Here is a 20,417-nt window from a genome sequence, read left to right on the forward strand (position 1 = left end):
GGATATTCAGCAGTCAGAAGAGATAGAGAGAATGGTAGAGGGGGAGGATTAGTAACTTTCATACAAAATGGTTTAAGTTATGAAAATATAAATATAAATGAAAATAATGAATCAATTACGATAAGGATATGGACTAGTAAAGGTTCTATAGATGTAATCAATCATTATAATCCTTGTGGGAAAATAGAGGGTAGTATTTTGGAAAATATTGTGGGATCACCAACCAATGAGGTAATATGGTGTGGGGATTTTAATGCACACAATACGTTATGGGGAAGCAATAGTACATATGCAAATGGTTTAGTTTTAGAAGAATATATTGATGATAAATGGTTGGTATGTCTCAACAATGGTGAGGGAACACGGTTTAACAGTATAAATAATACTGAATCAGTACTTGATTTAACATTTGTGTCCAGTGTAATAGCAGGTATTAGTACATGGAATGTAGATAAGGAAACTACAATAGGTAGTGATCATTTCCCTATTCTAATTCAAGTTGGATTAGGGACATGTCAAGAAAGGATTAGGAACATTCCAAGGTGGAAAATAGAGAATGCAAATTGGGAAATTTTTCAGATCATTTGTGCAGCAAAATGTCTAAAACTTAATGAGATTAAAGAAATAGAAATAAATGAGTTTAATAATGCATTAGTAAATGAAATAATATTGTCAGCTGAGGAAACAATACCTAAAAGTAAAGGAAATAGGAAATGTAAGAATGTACCATGGTGGAATGATGAGTGCAGTAAAGCAGTTAAAGCAAGAAACAAAGCTTTTAAATTTGTTAAGAAATATCATTCTCAAGATGCTTTGATAGAGTATAAAAGAAAGCAGGCAGTAGTAAGAAAAACAATTAAGACAAAAGCGCAATTTTTGGAGGAAATTCTGTAATAGTATAGGAAGGGATGTGAAGTTATCTGATATATGGGGAATGATAAGGAGGATGGGAGGAGTTAGAAGGAATTATGAATTACCTGTATTAAATAGTGGTGATAAAGGGGCAGTTAATAGTTTAGAAAAGGCTGAAGTTTTAGCTCAAACATTTAGGAAAGTGCATAGTTCTGAGAAGAACCTCACTAAGGAAGCGCAAGTGAACAGAAGGAAAGTGTTAGAAAGTTTCCCAGATGTTTTAGAAAAGAAAGAACATTCAGGAAATCCATTAGACGTACCTTTAAATGTGTTTGAGTTGAAAAAAGCAGTCATTAATGCAAAACAAACTACTCCAGGAAAAGACATGGTATGTTATAAAATGGTAGCAAATATGACAGATGAGACACTAAAAATAGTACTAGAATTTTTTAATAAAATTTGGGAAATTGGTCAGCTTCCATCAGTGTGGAAACATGCGATTATAGTACCTATTTTAAAGCCAGGGAAAAATCCATCTGACCCGTCTAGTTATAGACCAATTGCTTTAACATCGCAGTTGTGTAAAATAATGGAAAGAATAATTACAGATAGAATGACTCATTATTTAGATAGCAATGACCTTTTTTCCCCATATCAGAGTGGGTTTCGTAAGGGCCGAAGTACAATGGATTCATTATTATGTTTAGAATCAGATATTAGGAAAGCTCAGACTAATAGGGAGGTGGTAATAGCAGTATTTTTTGATGTTGAGAAAGCATATGATATGCTTTGGAAAGAAGGGTTATTAATTAAATTACAACGATTAGGAATTGGTGGTAAAGTATATAATTGGATTTTGGATTTTTTGTTTAATAGGAAAATACAGGTAAGAGTAGGTGCAGAATTCTCTGAGGTATATACAGTTGAGAATGGAACTCCACAAGGGAGTGTATGTAGTCCATTATTATTCAACATTATGATTAATGATATATTTTCAAATATTGACCATAAAATTGGGAAATCATTGTATGCTGATGATGGAGCATTATGGTTTCGTGGCCGTAATGAATCTTATGTTAAATCAAAAATGCAAGATGCAATTAATGAAGTGGAAAAATGGACAAATAAATGGGGATTTAGATTATCAGTGTCTAAAACACAAGTCATATGTTTTTCAAAAAAGCATAAGATTACACCTGTATCCTTAAAATTGTATAGTCAGCCTCTGGAGCAAAAGAAGATTATTAGGTTTCTTGGGATGTGGTTTGATGAAAAATTGACATGGAAGATTCATTTGGAAAAAATGGTTAATAAATGTAAAAAGATTGTTAATATACTACGCTGTCTATCAGGACAAGCATGGGGAGCAAGCAGGGCATCTTTACAAAATATATATTGGGCACTAATGAGGTCTGTCTTTGATTATGGATGTATAGCATATATGTCATCAGCAGAGTCTAATATCAAAGCATTGGATGTCATGCAAGCTCAGGCTCTAAGGATATGTAGTGGTTCTTTTAAAACATCCCCAGTGTCTTCTATGCAAGTGGAAATGGGTGAGATGCCTTTGAGGATCAGAAGGGTACAACTGATGTTAGCATATTGGGTTAATGTGAAGGGACAAGTTGATAGCCATCCAGCTAAAGCTATCTTAAAAGACTGCTGGGAACATAGTAAGTCCAATTTCAGAAGTTTTGGGTGGATTGGTGATGTGAAAGCTGAGAATATAGGGTTACATAAGTTACAGTATTGTTCAACAGTTTCAGTCCCTCCTATTCCTCCATGGTTTTTCCCTATACCAGATGTAGATTTAGGCCTTCATAAGGAAATCAAAAATAAATCAAAGGAAGTAGCAGTGAGGGATATTGTTAAATATTATCTGGATATGCATTTTTCTGAATATACATTCATTTTTACAGATGGTTCCAAAGATCCAAAGACAGGACATGCTGGGTCAGCAGTATATAGTCCAACGAATGGGGTAATATGTCAGGAAAGAATAACAGATAATTTATCAGTATACACAACAGAGCTGGTTGCAATTTTGTTAGCCTTGGAATGGGTAGAGGGAAATGATTTAAATAACTCAGTGATTATATCTGATAGTTATTCAGCTTTAGAAAGCATGAAATCTGGGAAATCTATAAGAAATGATATAATTCATAAGATTTGTATGGTTTTATATAAGTTAAATGCAAAGGATTTAAAAATCAGGTTTCTTTGGGTACCTGCACATGTAGGAGTGAAAGGGAATGAGGAGGTTGATAAAAAACAAACACTGAAACACAATAGAATATTACAAGTACCATATAGTAAATCTGAAGCTAAAATGTTTATTAAAGCATATGCAAGATCAACATGGCAGGAGTATTGGGTGGGTCATGAAAATGGGAGACATTTATATAATATACAACCAGAAGTGGCTATAGGAAGGACAGAGTGTAGGAGTAGAAGAGAGGAAAGTATAATTACACGGTTAAGAATAGGACACACCGGGCTCAATTCTTCATTGAAGATAATAGGGAAACATCCAACAGGGAAATGCCAACATTGTAATCATTTAGAAACTGTAGAGCATATTTTATTTCATTGCACAAAGTAAGAAACCAGCTTTTTCAGTCTCTTAGAATGGTCAATCAGAATAATTTTACAATGCAAGGTTTATTAGGGAAAACATCCAGTAATATTTATCAATATGTTATTAAGTTTCTGAGAGACACAGATTTAGAAAAAAGGATTTAATTTTTTTTTTTTTTTTTTGAGTTCCAATATCTCCTGATTCACACACCAGTCCAGTCGGTGGCGGTAATGCACCGTTAAGTTGGTTTGCCAGCCGCCATAAAAAACTAAAGAAGAAGAAGAAGAAGAAGAAGAAGAAGAAGAAGAAGAAGAAGAAGAAGAAAACAAATAAACTGTCATCTGTGTTCAGTTCTACGTCCTAATACCTTGCAGGTAAACCACATTTTATACATTATACTCACCCAATCAGGATCTATTGAAGTTTTTAGCGGATGAATATCTGTCTAATGTCAAACGTCAAACCAACTTTAGATCGATACCGAAAGGAAACATTTGATATTGTTTGGAATAGAAATAAGCGTGAGCTCGTGATTCGGCTATATGATTAGAGTCTACAGTATAATTTTTACTCAAAATGAGCCCTTTGTAGAGAAACTTGAAGCTACATTTTACTGATATTACTGACCCGTTTCCACAGAGATGTATGATTGGTCTGTTGAGGCTAAAGTGTGTCTTTATATGGCCATGTGCATTTTTTTTTGCCTTTAATATCGTAACTTTTCAAGAAACAAATGAAAATATAAATAGACAGTGAATAAAATGTCTTTGAAACCAGAGAAAAAAGTCAGTCACACGGGTTTCGTGTTACATGTAGGCTATAGTGTATTTGCCAGAGTTAGGCCTACTTCCTGTGTTTTTACAGCTGAGGTGGTGTTTGGATTGGAAGAACACAGAAACGTATTGTTAACTTGTTTTATGTAGTCCAGTGACGTTTAATAAAGTATTGTTTGAAATCAATAAGAGCTTCTGTAGACGTCTGGCAGAGATACAGTTTATCTGGTTAATAACAAGTGAAAACCACTTAGGTAAAGTTGGTTTTATATTCGCATATTCGCGGACTTCCGCGTACTCGTGAACTTCTCGTAGCGGGGTAAATTTAGTTTTGTTTTCGATATTCCCCGGACATTCGCTGAAAAATGGCTATAACTCCTAAACGACTAAGCCAAAAATTATTTAAACCCTATTGCCTTTAAAAAGGCAAGGCTAACAATGTTTCACAAGCTTAATTTTCCGTATTTTCGCTCTATCTAATAAGCACTGTCCCTCAAAAGCCGCCGCGATGTGAGTTTCGCCGGGAAAGCTCGCTCTTGACGGATATGCGAGTAAGGGACCGTGGGGAAAGTGCACTTTTTCTTCGTTTTTAAGTAAAACGCAGAGCCTGTTTTTGTAATAGCTTTTTGATTTAGAAGGGCCTATTGACATGAGACCAGTGCAGTTCGGTAGGGGGCCTCAGTGGGCATTTTTAACAACCTCTCCTTTACCCCTACTGTTTGAAATGGGTATCGCATGTCCAAAATTAACATTGTTTTTGTAATAGCTTTGTCCAGCAGCAAGGCAGAGACATCAAACCAGTGTCATTAAGGAGGACAGGGGATAACTTTCACAACCTCTATTTTTACCCTTACTGCTGTACCTTCTTTTTTTTTATAAACATATTTGATTATTGTATGTACAGTAAAGGAGGTATTGTCACAATTTCACCTGTAGAAAGTCAGTCTGGTCACTAGGAAAGCACTACAGCCTTTGGAACATGAACAAATACTTTAGGTGAATTACAGTAATTTTTTCATAAACTTATTTGATAATTGTACGTACAGTAAGGGAGTTATAGTCAAAATTTCACCTGTAGTAAGTCAGTCTGGTCTGTAGGAAAGTACTACAACCTGGATATATATAAAAAAACACTATAGGTGATTTACAGTTTATTTCATAAACATATGTAATAAACATATGTAATAATATGCTCATTACATAAACATATTTGATAATTGTACACTAAGGGATAGGGATGTCCCGATCCGATCCACGGCATCGGTATCGTGCCGATACTGGCCCAAAACGCTAGATCGGATATCAGAGGGGACAAAAAAAAAAATTACCCGATACCTATGATCCGATACCTATTAGGGGTGGAACGGTAGCCTACATGTATTCGTACTGAACGTACGTCCGGTACATGGATTTACATGGAGAATACACGGTATAAAAATAAATAAAACTCACATGCACATTAATTAATGTAATACGGAACTAACGTTACTGTTAGATACGCGCATAGACATGGTTCTTTAGGGACACCTAATCTGTAGCTTAGCTCTGAACACGCGCCTATATCGCTTCAAACACTCGCTTTATCATTATACGTGCGCGGCGCATCCTATTTGCTTTGGACGCGCGCGCGAATGGATTCAAACTGTTCAAGCATCGAACTACGCGAAAGCAAAAATGATCTCATCTTTTGTACATTCATCATATTGCATTGGTTTTCATTTCTTATCCTAAAACAGATTTGTTTAAAAAAAATTAAAAGTAGTATTATTTTATACAGAAATAAATTATTTATAATTCATATGAGAATAAAGTTAATTAAAATTTTAAGGAAACAAATATATTGATCTTAAAATATAGCAAATTAATTTTAAATTCTTTCAGGTACAATTACCAAACATATCTAAAGGTCTTTTGAATAAAGGGTGGCAGTCTTTCATTATCACCTGTTGTTGTGGACTATATACTGGAGAAGTATTTGTTCTCCATTTGAGTGAGATATTTTTATGTGGCTAATTAAGCAAAGTGTTTCCGTATATTTTATTATTAGTAGTATTAGCTCAAGAATAAAGTAAAAATATCGGAATTGATATCGGTATCGGCAAATAGCCAAAGCTGCGGCATCGGTATCGTATCGTAAGTGAGAAAGTGGTATCGGGACTAGAGGTCGACCGATAGTGGATTTTACCGATAACGATAGTTAGGTTGGGCCATACTTGCCGATAACCAATTAATCAACCGATAGTTTTTAAAATTAATACTGGATAAAAACAAACATAGCACTCCAAGTAAAACAGTGCTGAACTTTATTATAAAAATAATACAATTGTATTGAACCATGAAAACATGCTAAATTAAATAAATATATAATATGAATAAATATTGAAGTCAATAAAAGACAATCATTCAAACTGAAACAAAAAGTAATACTCTAAATAACAAATAAAACCAGTTACATTTAAAATGTAACTGTTTAACTCTTCTTTTTCAAGCCAACTTAATTAATAAAAAAGTAACAAAATTTGATCAGTATAATATTTGAGCAATACAATTGCACCTTGATCATTCATGTTAGTTTGATAGTGCAATAATTATGGTTAACAAATAAAAAACCTTAATTTAAAAATGTATTAGTATATGTTAATAAACAAATAATTAACAATTCTAGAAGTTATTAACCTTAGTTAATGTTACATATGGAATTTTATTGTAAGTGTTATAATTTCATATAAATCCAAACAGTCATGCTTAAATATCTACAACGCCAGAGCATTGAAATTACATATTAAATGTATAGTCTCACACTTTTGCTTATCTTTTATAAACACTTGATTATCTAATCAAAATAACCAAACACGTATTAAAGTGATGATGAAAAAATAACTGAAATCGAATGCTTTTCTGATTTGTTTATGTTTCTGTCAGCTGTATGAACATATCAGTTTGCTATCTTACGTCTCTAGCTTTAAAGGAGTCATAATGTTGTGTTACCTTTGATACCCAATGCTCTATTATAGTCTTTCAGGCACTTCTAAAAAAGAAAAGTGGAAAAAAAATCAACACAGAGCCCCTCAGACCCTTATTTCTAAAGGCATTATTGTCTCGCGAGATCTGATGCGATGTTTTGGCTGTCGTGGACGGTCATTATAATAATGCAAATGAGGGGCGCGTTGATTGGCCACTGAGCATGGACTCCTTTACCGTCACTACTGTAGCTGCTAGTGTAAAACAAAGTGGAAAGATGTGGCTAGCATTCGTAGAGTCCATTCCCCGTGTTTACCTCGAAGGTAACGTTACATACAATAGCCGCATTCGTAGTTAGCTGCTATTTGTTAACCACAGTAGAGCAATACAAACACAGTCTTACCTTTTCAATTTCTGGCAAGTCCCTGATGGTTGGGATGGCACCTTTTCCCAAACGGAGCTTCGAGGCCAAGTTCGCCTGATTTTGCCCCAAATTTGTAAATGATTCCGGTGTAAAATGTTTAGCGCACACATCGATACGCCACTTGAAAGAGTTGTTGGGACAGCGTCATTAAAAATGAATTTCCTCCACTGTTCCCTGATAGTTTCGTCCGTTTTTGGTAGATAAAACACATTTGCATGTTGTTTGTGGCAGTCACCCACAGAGCATCTCAGGTGTGCACTCGGTTTCTCCATCTTTCTCGAGTCGACTAAACTGAATCTGAGGGGGAGAGGGGCGGGCTTCCCGCGGCATAGGTTTGCGGTGTCCATATTTGGCATATCCTCCCCCGTCTTGACGTCAAGAGGGGGAAGAAATCAAAATCTCGTTTTTTCGTGCGCGTGCACGTGGCCTATTTTACAAACCCTGAGGTAAACAAACGCTTCACTTTTAAATATCGGCTTCCCGGCCAGTGTACAATCATTATGCAATCATAACATACATTGATTCTCGTGGAAAAGTGAAATTTCTACATTATGACTCCTTTAAATATGCAGCTTCTCTGCATATTAAATGCATAAAAGTGACCAGCTGGATATAAACTAATGCAAATAGATGGTAACAATTGTGACATTAAACATTCGGGTCGGACTTCCGTTTATTTTTGTCAGTTTTTTAACCGCTTGAGGTACGTAATGTTAGCGTCCTCTCAGCCTTGAAGGCAAACAAACATACTGTTGTGCTGTTCTTTCTCTATTAATGCAGCATTTAGTTAACAAATTAATCACTTTATAATGATATGAACATGTAGTGTATACTTAAGCCCTATTCGCACGGGATTAGTATTACCTAGGGACTAGGGCTGCACGATTTGGGGAAAAAATCATATTGCGATAATTGAGGTCAATATTGCGATATGCGATATAATAAACAAATGGTTTCATGAGTCAACTTGCTTGGACAAGGAAAATAAATGCACACACAGATTAGTGATATTCTGCCTAAAGAAAAAAGCTCTTTAGTCAAGAGCAGTGAGTGTTTTTCTCTGTTCCCTTTGTTCTTTGATTAACTTTAGCGACAGATATAATTAGTGGCTACTGTGTACTGTCCCTTTAAGACCAGCCGCTGCTGTCAGAGACGCGGATCTCACACGCGCCTCATTCTCTCTCGAGTCACATCTCTTCACGTTCATAAGACTGCTCTTATGTTATGAAGATACTCACAAAAAGACATTTTGGCATAATTGTGTGTGTTATTGTTCGTTCAAGCTCGAAAGAGAACTGTATTCTGGCATGCTGTTTTGTGCGCACGCACGATATTAGCGCGAGTCTTTCTGTGTGTCACAGTCAGGACATTCACAGGCAGCGCGTTCATTTTGGCATACATGTGTGTTGTTCGTTCTACCGCGAAAGAGAACTTGATACTGGCGCGCGTCTATCTGTGGGCCGTGTGTGTGTGTCAGGAGGACATTCACTGATGTTCTTGTCTTATCGCGCATGAATGGTTTAAAAGCATTTGCATGAATAAGAGTGGGGATCATGTAACACTAGCCAAAGGATGCCAAAAAATAAGAGATGCTGCGTTAATTACATTCATTTATTTATTTAATATAAAATCGCAGCATTTTGCGTCATATAATCGCGTAGGCTTGACATCGCGATTGCGATACGATTAATCGTGCAGCACTACTAGGGACAGTGGCGGTTCTAGGATTTTTCTGTAACAGGGGCCATTAAGGGGCCACATGTTACATTCAGGGGCCAAATACAGGGTACATTCAAGCACACAAAATAATTTATTCAGTATGGTGCAAATACATTTCGGCAGTCATTCCTTTTTCAAACGCTCTAATAAAATTATGAGCCAGTAAAGTTCTTAATGATTTTTTAAATTTATTTATACTGTGCATAAAGGACACAATGCACTTCTTTCTGAATTCCACCTTTTAAGTTTCATAATCACGTCGTCGCTTATAAACAGTAAATTATTGTTAATTGTTTTGGGGTGGAATTGCATCTGTGATCGTTGTGAAGAATTCTCCGGTTGCTCTTCTCGTCAACGATTGATGGGTGGGAATCTCCAGGCACCTCACGATTCGATTCGATTACGATTCAGAGGGTAACGATTATCGATTATTAACGTTTTTTTTTTTTTTTTACTACTTTTAAAGTATTTATGATGACCCATGACGAACTTACTTCCAATACTTCCTATATTAATTTTATTAATGAAACAAGTGGAAGTGATTTGGCAAGTCAACTGTAAGGTTACATTTGCCAGCATATGTCCCAACATTGCAAAGAGAAAATAAATGTGTGCCTGTACTAGCAGCAAACTTGTAGTAAATTAATACAAACTTCAGCATATTCTGAATCTCTAGCATTTAATAATAGACTTCTAACCAACATCCTCTTGTTATTTCCAATGAGCAATATAATCCTTCAGACAAAAAAACATTTAGCTGTAGCAAATTCACAAACAGTTTTCGTTCAAAAATATAGAATTATGTACCAGCAGCTCTCATACAAACGTAATGCTTGTGGACTTGCGCATATTCTGAATAATTAGTAACATACAAAGCCGCACTAAATAATAAAGAGTTATGACTTGAAATGTTTGCTGTATACCACAATCAAAAACAGCTTAAAAAAGTGAATGAACATCTGCAGAGAGCACAGTCAAAATTTAACTTTTTGTGACTGGCATTGCACATATTGCAGGGCAGTTAACAGATCGGTTTACACAGCATATTGATGTGAAAACTAAACAATACAGAAAGCAGCTCTCATACAAAAAATACTAAATAGGTAACAATGGAATTGCCAATTTTCCATACGTTAGCTTTTAACGAAGAGGGTGGCGTTCGAATTTGGCGCTCAGCCATCATGCGTCTGTTATGTGCGCGACTCTGTTATGTGCGCGCCACAGACTGCCCGCGCACTGCACGTCTGCTTTAGGCCGGTGACACACTGGATGCGTGGCGTAAGCGTCTCAGCTGCGTGGCGTGTCCGTTTTTATTTCGGCTCCCATGTTAACAGGTTAGAGCTTGCACACTGCGTGCGTGAAAACGCGTGCATTCTAGAAATAGAACCGACGCCTATTTTTCACGCGACACGCAAGCGTCTCAGAAGCGTTTCCAAGCAAAATTGAATAGGAAAAGATGTTTATATGACATTTTGACACGAATACATATTAATAAATGTCATTTTGATGTTTGAAAGTGTCTAGGGTTTGACATAAATGCAAATATAAATGCAATTTAAAAAAATATTTTCGATTTTCAAATACTGCACCTGTCAATACAGAATGCAATATTCTATAGTCTATATTGCCGTCAACACTGCCGACATTGTCTTTGCTGCTATATATTTATGTTGAACATGAAGTATAGGCCTTCCACAACTCTCTCCCCATATGTCAAATATGTAAATATGTCACCAATATGTCACCTAGCAGCAACAGCGCCGCGTCAGACACGCTTCTGGTGTGCAAAGACATGGAAAACGCGACGCAGCCGCCACGCAGCTGACACGCAACAGAAACGCCACGCATCCAGTGTGTCACCGGCCTTAGAGTTCCGCCTTTTGCGTTCCGTCAATATTACCTTATTAGGAAAAAATTAGGGCTGACTTCTAATAGTCGAGGATTCGACGATTCGATTCGGAGAGGTCTGATTCGACTATGAACCTCATAGTCGAATAGCCTAACGTATTTTCCGCACTATAAGGCGCACTTAAAAGCCTTTAATTTTTTCAAAAAACGACAGTGCGCCTTATAATCCGGAGCGCCTTTATGGATCTGGCGCCTTATGTTAATGTCTGTAAAACAACCGCTGACTTAACCCTTGTTTATACTTTCGCCTGGCACCGGAGCGCGAGCCTCCGCTGACTGCACGCGCAACTCCTCAAACAGACGAGGCATTTATACTTGACGCAACTGTTTTGTTTTAGACTGAACACCAGACCATACAACTGATTTAGACACGCAAACTGGGTGCCGGTGTGATGATGAGATGTACTAATATCCGTCTGCTCGGGCAGATTCGGGTCAAAGTCGTGCATCTTCGGATGCGGAGGCGCGCGCGCTGTTAAGCAGAATCTGCCCGAGCAGACGGATATTAGTTTTTTATTACCTTCGCGCCATAGCTTCGCGCTCAGGCGGACGCGTCGAGTATAAACAAGGTTTTACAGCTCAGCCACTTGTTTTTTCATATTTTTTTTGCAAGTGGTAGATCTTGGTTTATATTTGACTTTGGATGTGATCTTATGAAAAGGTTGGTGACCACTGCATAACGCAAACCCAGTCAAACGTTTGACTGCAGTATCTTCTATTCTATGCGCCTTATAATCCGGTGCGCCCTATATATGAAAACAGTTCTAAAATAGGCCATTCATTGAATGTGCGCCTTATAATCCGGTGCGCTTTATAGTGTGGAAAATATACGGTACATGGGCGTCAGTTTGGTTTGAAATGTGCTGGGGACAGCTGAGACGCATTCGCATTTTCAGAAGGGCTGGGTACAAAAAAATATTTTCCGCTTTCGCGCAGGTCATGTTTTGAAAGACGATGTCCTGTAGCTTACTAATATAAATAAATAAAAATGTATTTTATTTTAAAAATGTATCACCATGTGTTTCTTTTAGTTTTTTTTAGCTCTTTTGTTTGAAATGGAAATAATCTAGCTGCTATCTTAAAAAAAAAAAAAAAAAAAAAAAAAAGGTTCGACTTTCAGTCGACTACGGCAAAATCTAACGAATCAGATTCGACTATGAAAATCCTTAGTCGAAAACAGCCCTAGAAAAAATATATATATATTTTTAGAAAATCGATTTTTGACATTTGTGAATCGATTCAGAATCGTCCACGTCCGCATCGTGATGCATCTAAGAATCGATTTTTCCCCCCACTCCTAGGAATGGGGGCCAATCAGATTTCAGCAGGGGCCAGGGCCCCTGTGGTCCCGCCTCTAGAACCGCCCCTGCCTAGGGACCTCCGGTAATTTGTAATAATCGCAGAGGTCGTCTGTGATTTTTATCCCGTGCGAATCTGCCATGTCTGTAAAAATGTCTGTAAAAATTCCCCCGAAAATTCCCTACCGTATTTCGGTCAACACAGGGGTCCTCTGATAATACCAGTCCCGTGCGAATCCCCATGTCTGTGATTTGGGCTGCTTTTCTGTGAGCCTATCGTTTCCTAAAGAACGTAATAACAATTATGGGCCGTTTAACAGTCCATTTTACGTCTGTATTAAAACTATATTAACAATAAAATCTCTCGATATGATCTACTCCAATCCGATTATAGTTTTTCTCCAATAAAAACTATGAAGTGCTGCAAAAGAGAAAACAAACTACAATAAAGACGTGATCCGGAAGCTCAACTCGGACCGTTGTCATGGAAACGTCAAATTAAGTATTTTGGCGCAACATGGAAGCTCTTTTGGAAAGTTTGGACGCTTTTTGTGGTAGTGTAATTTAGTAGTCTGTATCGTGGAGCATTTCTTTGTCTCACACGGCCTCTAAAGACGTCCATCCTGTAAGTAGGCTATCTCAAGAAATCAAAGTGTGAAAGAGTAAAAATGATATAAAATGAAATAAACCAAATAAAATGAATAGAAAAACAAGCCTATCGCGACGTTTCGGTATTCATAATACCTTCTTCAGGCAGGCTTGTTGTAAATATGGACAAAGAATAAAAGAAAAAGAAGATCTATTATATATTTATACAATACTATGAAATTCTATAATATATTTCTCTAATAAATTGGTTTTAAATAAGTTCTTTTTTTGAATTGCAATACTGCAGCGCGATCTTCGTTTCAGCACGTTCAGCTAGTGAAGTGTGAATGGGTGGGCGCATGCTGTAAAGTCCGTAAACTCGAGGGAATTACGAACATTTATTTGCCCGTGTGAATGAGCCACCAAAAACACAGACGTCAGGGGGTAATTTCTTAATTACAGAGGTCCAGGGGTAATACTAATCCCGTGCGAATAGGGCTATAGGCTACCTTTTAGCTGTCGGTGCATCTGATGTCAGCGCTCTCCTCGCGCAGCATGTGCTCTCTCAGTGCAGCACGCAGCATCACGTGTGGAAATTAACAACACGAGGCATCAGCAATAGTTTTATTACACCTCTAGAGGTCGCTCTTGTACTGCGTGATGCCAGCAGACCCTTCTCAGCTCTCTCTTACTGTGTAAAGCCTGGTTTATACTCGACGCGTCCGCACGAGCGCGAAGGTGCGCGCGGCAAAAATTACGTCATCGAGGTGTGGGCGGTCGCGCGTTGGGTGCGCAAAGGCCCATTTCGCCTGGCGGTGTGCACGGCAGATTTTGTAACAACGCGCACGGCGCCGCATCCGAAGATGAACGACTTCGCGCCGAATCTGGCCGAGCTCGAACTTCTCACCACACCGGCACCCAGTTTGCACGTCTAAATGAGTTACTGGTACTTACATTTATAAAAATGAGCATACAATTGCATAAAAAGTATTTTTTATGAACATAAAGGTCCATGTTTAATAAAAATGTTCACGAAACTTAATGCAATGTTTTTGAAATGAGAAAATATGTAAGATATTGTTAATTTAGTTATATTGTATCCACATTCTCATATCCATATATTTTGTTTTATTGTCACGAGTAATAATCTCAGGGTTTACTGGGTTTACACGATTCTTTTTGTAGTGTGGTTGGTGGTGGTGTACTAAAATAAACATTGTCGCGTGTGTATAGATTTCTTCTTCTCACCTCTGATTCCTGATGGTTTAGAGGACAATTACTCGAGTCGCCCCCTGTCGTTTCACAGAATAGTACAACAGCGAGCGCGTCAAGTATAAACGCCTCGTCCGTTTGGGGAGGTGCGCGCGCAGTCTGCGGAGACTCGCGCTGCGGAGCCAGGCGAAAGTATAAACAAGGCTTAATGAATGACAGCGCGCGCTTCTCAGCTGCTCCAGCAACGGACGCAACCAGGAAAAACTATCGGTGTATTTTTGCCGATAACGATAGTTCCACCAATCAACTATCGGTGCCAATTAATCGGCAAAACCGATGAATCGGTCGACCTCTGATCGGGACATCCCTACTAAGGGAGGTATTGTTAAAATTTCACCTGTAGTAAGTCAGTGTGGTCACTAGGAAAACACTACACCCTTTGGAACACGAAAAAATACTTAGGGTGAATTACAGTAATTTAAAAAAAAACATATTTGTCAACTGTATGTACAGTAAGGGACTTTTTGTCCAAATTTCACCTGTAGTAAGTCAGTGTGGTCACTAGGAACATGCTACAACCTTCGGATAGTAAAAAATCCCTTTGGTGAATTAATGATATTTTATTCTAAAAAATATGTATACATTATGTAAAGTGAGGCAGGTTTCCTAAATACAATCATTATAATGCATTTTTTATTGTTGCTAAAGTACAATCAATAGCATTAGAACACATAATGTGAGAGAGATGTGCTGGTACATCTGTACTTTGCAAAAATGTAGTTGTCTGTTTGCACACAATGGAAAAAAAATAGACCTTTTTAGACGGTCCCTAATCTTCTTTACCACACACATTGAATGTTCAGTGAGCAGTTGCAACTTTGTATGCCATTAAAACAATATTTGCCCATTTTGATCGATTGTGGAGAGTGTTGTAGTTCACCATCTTTGTCCTAAAGATCATGTAGCTGCTTTTATTTAGCAAAAATGTGCTTTATTGCGCTTGTTATTGAGACAGTTTTTAAGCAAAAAAGTGCGACTGTGCGAATATAAAACCAACTTTACCTAAGTGTGAAAACCACAGTGAATGCAGCATTTGAAAAAGACAAGAGGTATGAAGTGATTGGCTGCCAAAAAACACCCTTCAATCTTTAAGGTTTTAAAAATTCATATTTTATTCATTTGTTTTCATTTATTGTATTATTTATTTTAGAGCTTTTATAGGAGACCATTTAAAATACATCTTATTTTGTCATAAACACAAAATACCTTCAACACAGTTTTGTTTTATAACACATCTTTTTACTGTGTGTGTGTGTGTGTGTGTGTGTGTGTGTGTGTGTATATACCGGTATATATATATATATATATATAGATGTAGATATAGATAGATAGATAGACACACACACACAGAGAGAGAGAGAGAGAGAGAGAGAGAGAGAGAGAGAGAGAGAGAGAGAGAGAGAGACCAATAATTATATTATATATCAAATTGTTTAAATACAAAAATTGGGGAAAAAATCTGAGTAATGAGTGTTTATTTGTAATGAATTATTTTGTGTTTTGCAGATAACTGAAGAGTTGTGGAGGTCTTCTGTGACGAGGAAACAAGATGGAAGAAAACCCTGTGAGTTAAAACTTTTGTTCATGAACCTTATTTGAAGACGTAAAACTATTAACCTGCAATAGTTTAATTTTAATACATTTGATGTATGATGATTTGATAGATCTTTTATTGAATTTGTAATCAATTGTAAGTTCTGTAACAAGTATGGCACCGTACACCAAAATATTTGTTGATATTTTTATTTTTTTTGCCTTTGTGCAAAATGGAAATACTATTTTAAATACTATACAATTAAAAAGGTTGACAGATGAGAATATAACCCTTAAATGTAAAAGTAAACACATCTTAAAGGGATAGTTCACCCCAAAATTTAAATCATGCCATGATTTACTCACCCTCAAGCCACCCTAGATGTATATTAGGGATGCACCGATGTGAAAATTGTGGCCAATACCGATAACCAATATTAAAGGGATAGTTCACTTTGAAATTAATTTTTGATATGTTTTAGCTTACCTCAAGGGCATCCAAGATGTAGGTGTCTTTGTTTCCACAGTAGTTTCAATTTTGATATTTTTAGGTCAAACCGTTCTTGTCTGTCAGTCATATAATGCAGGTCTGTGGTCACTGTCTCAAAACACAAGCACAAAGTCCAAATTAAAACAATTCCCCATCGTCCAAATGAAACAATTCCCCATCATAAGTACACATTGATGGCCTAAGACACGAAACGAGCGGTTTGTGTGAGAAAACGAACAGTATTTATATTGTTGTTATCTCTTGAAAACAGCACACCGTCCAAATGATCTGACGGCGCGGGCGGGTATAGATATATAGATGCCGCCTTGGCTACGGTTTCGTCCCAATGAACTGCAGTAGCGAAGGCGACATCTAGTGTATACATCTATACCCGCCCGCGCCGTCAGATTATTTGGACGTGTGCTGTTTTCAAGAGATAACAACGATATAAATACTGTTCGTTTTCTCACACAAACCGCTCGTTTCGTGTCTTAGGCCATCAATGTGTACTTATGATGGGGAATTGTTTCATTTGGACGATGGGGAATTGTTTTCATTTGGACTTTGTGCATGCTCTTTGAGCCAGTGACCATAGACCTGCATTATATGACTGACAGACAAGAACGGTTTGACCTAAAAATATCAAAATTGAAACTACTGCGGAAACAAAGACACCTACATCTTGGATGCCCTTGAGGTAAGCTAAAACATATCAAAAATTAATTTCAAAGTGAACTATCCCTTTAATATTGCTGTCATGGCCGATACCGATATTTACCGATGTCGATATCTCTGTATAGAAAACAAATTTTAATGATTATCAAATAAAGAGCTATTTTCCAAAACACATTTTTTTTACTTTAGAAATTACTGATATTGGGCACCTTTACCTGTGTGCAAAATATGTCACACATAGGACACACATGCATTATATTGCATTGCAATGTGTGCTGGTCAACTTGTCTAAAATTAAGAAACCCTTATAAAACAGTAAAAAAACAAACAAACAAAAAAAAAAGGAATGTGTACAATTAAGATAGGCTACTTCATTTATTATTCCAATATCCAAATATGATACTAAAAAATACCACAGGGAAAAGGGCTTCTTGTGACGTGCTGTCTTTGCATTTGAACATTGCACATTTTAAACAGGACACACATTAGCTGAATAAATGTTAGCCAATACAAACATATAGAGAACAGTTGACAATGAATAGACAGGAGTCCAATAATAGCATAACGAATCACTTATTCTAAAAATAATAACAAGTAGGCTATAAGACGAATCTGACATATGGGCTGTGTTAACAGTAAAACGTCCGTCATTTAATGAATTTTAAAAACACGGATGGATAATACAAAATGCTTTCTGACATTTTGAAAGAAAAAAAACAAACAAGCAAGAACAAAATTTAAACCTAGCCCGTCAATTTTTCATTTTACAGTTATCCTCTCTCTCTCTCTCTCTCTCTCTCTCTCTCTCTCTCTCTCTCTCTCTCTCTCTCTCTCTCTCTCTCTCTCTCTCTCTCTCTCTCTCTCTCTCTCTCTCTCTCTCTCTCTCTCTCTCTCTCTGTGCGCGCGTCTGTGTTTGTGAGAGAGAGCTCGCGCAGCACTGATACAACGGTAGCCTACTTTTTTAATCCATAAGTAACGAACGCGCTAGTTTTCATACAAAAATAAATATGTTACATAATTAGTTAGGCTACTTTAGTTATTATTAACACAATAACACATGAAGGCTACGTTTCTCAACACTGAGAATGAATAAATAAACGCCTGTTTCTCAACTCGTGCTTATCAGTAATCCACAAATCACACGTGCTGTCACTTTTGAGAAAAACAAAATTCGAACGGGTATCAAATATCAAGCAATATATTCAAATATCCACGAGTCAAAAACGATCAGTCAAAAATGTGTCATGAAGAGGAAAAAAAACATAAGTCGCACTGGACTGCATTAACAATGTACGGGCGGCGGGCCAGTTCTCCGTTACAGACGTGAGCGCTCTGAAAGCGGCACTTAAAAACTGCTTTAAAACTTTAACAGAGACCTCAAGCAGAAAAGCACAAAGCCTGTCTTTAAATTTAATTTCGTTTTGTTTAAATTGTATCTTAATTTTGATCAGTGTTTCATCAACGAATTGCCTGGATTAAGTAAATAGAAAATATTTCATCAGGACAGATGCGACGGCGCGTGAACCTGGAGCAGCGCGTCTCATAAATGAACCGAAACCTACCTGCCTCACAGACCTGAGACATATATAGAAAGCTTGAAACTTTTATTTTTAAAGAAAACAGACTGTTCTCTGCTTATGTCATCTGTATGAAATGTGTATTTCTCTCAGGCGCGTTCTCTACATCAACTTCATCTTCAGCTTCAAACGTCAAATATCGGCCTGTTCACATCGGCCATATTTTGACATCGGAACGATACCGATGTGTAAAAAAAAAACGACCATATCGGCCGATATTGCACCCCTAATGTATATGACTTTCTTCTTTCAGTCAAACATAATCAGAGTTATATAAAATAATATCCTGCTCTTCAAAGCTTTATAATGGCAGTGAATGGTCCCCTAGATTTTGAAGCCACTGAAAGCGCATCCATCATCATAACAGTAATCCACACAACTCCAATAAAGTAAATGTAATGTTACGTGACATGTTTACAAGCTGTTTTATTTCCGCGGATGAAACATTGATTGAGTGATTACACCAGATACTTCTCAGTAAGTTGTTCTAAATCTTTCAACCTTCTGATGTTCATGTTTATCCTGTAAATGATAGTGAAGAGAAAGAGATTATAGCGTTATATCACGCTTGATTCACTGATCTCAGTGTTCAATCCCTTATCAAAAGTGTTACATTATTAACAGACTTAAATTTGACTTTACCACCACTGTGAAACTACAGCAAGAGTTCCAGCAACTCTCCTCTGTTATAATGATGGATTTTTAAGCATGTCATGTACAAAAAATTAAACAGCATCCTTTAGAGTCACACACAAACATCAAAAATCAGCATTACAATCTCAACAATGGTGAAAAAAACAGCTACAGAAAAGTCACAGCAAACATACAAGCAAATAAAATACTGTAGAGCATTTTGCTAAAACTTTGTTTTACAATTGCAAACTGAGTGTAAGGCGTATAATGTGCTTCGTGGGCGGCGCTAGGGAGGGGCTAGCAGGAGCTTCAGCACCCCCAAGAAAGACCAAAGCACCCCCCAATAATTTCTGGAAGCATATATATACAGGTGCTGGTCATAAAATTAGAATATCATCAAAAAGTTGATTTATTTCAAGAATTCAACTTAACAGGTGAAACTAATATATTATATAGACTCATTACATGCAAACTGGGATATTTCAAGCCTTTATTTGTTATAATTTTGATGATTATGGCTTACAGCTTATGAAACCATGAAATCAAAATCCCAGAAAATTAGAATATTACATGAAATCTCACAGTAATTACACAATAATATCATGGTTATTGAACCAGGTTTTGGTTATTTTGGCAGTGTGGGCAGGTGCAAATCCTGCTGGAAAATGAAGGAAGCATGAAATGCTCTGAAAATGTCCTGGTAGACGCCTGCGTTGACTCTGGATTTAATAAAGCACAGTGGACTAAAGTCCTCTTTTCTGATGAGAGCAAATTTTGCATCTCATTTGGAAACCAAGGTCCCAGAGTCTGGAGGAAGAATGGAGAGGCACACAATCCAAGATGCTTGAAGTCCAGTGTGAAGTTTCCACAGTCAGTGATGGTTTGGGGTGCCATGTCATCGGCTGGTGTTGGTCCACTGTGTTTTCTGAGGTCCAAGGTCAACGCAGCCGTCTACCAGGAAGTTTTAGAGCACTTCATGCTTCCTGCTGCTGACCAACTTTATGGAGATGCAGATTTAATTTTCCAACAGGACTTGGCAACTGCACACAGTGCCAAAGCTTCCAGTACCTGGTTTAAGGACCATGGTATCCCTGTTCTTAATTGGCCAGCAAACTCGCCTGACCTTAACCCTATAG

At 37.2% G+C, this 20,417-nt stretch overlaps 1 protein-coding gene across 3 annotated transcripts in view; it reads left to right on the forward strand.

Annotated features, from left to right (window-relative positions):
• The first annotated feature begins 3,687 nt into the window (after positions 1-3,687).
• LOC308686994 (uncharacterized protein) overlaps positions 3,688-20,417 on the forward strand; it is a 58,805-nt gene continuing 42,075 nt past the window's right edge. For all 3 annotated transcript variants that reach the window (XM_081359155.1, XM_081359157.1, XM_081359156.1), the window contains exons 1-2: positions 3,688-3,804; positions 15,880-15,937. In XM_081359155.1, the coding sequence (XP_081215281.1) occupies positions 15,923-15,937 (15 nt within the window). In that variant the 5' untranslated portion in view covers positions 3,688-3,804; positions 15,880-15,922. The remainder of the gene's footprint in view (positions 3,805-15,879; positions 15,938-20,417) is intronic.

The sequence above is a fragment of the Scardinius erythrophthalmus genome, assembly GCF_964197995.2.
Source record: "Scardinius erythrophthalmus genome assembly, chromosome: 2".
Taxonomy (NCBI): domain Eukaryota; kingdom Metazoa; phylum Chordata; class Actinopteri; order Cypriniformes; family Leuciscidae; genus Scardinius; species Scardinius erythrophthalmus.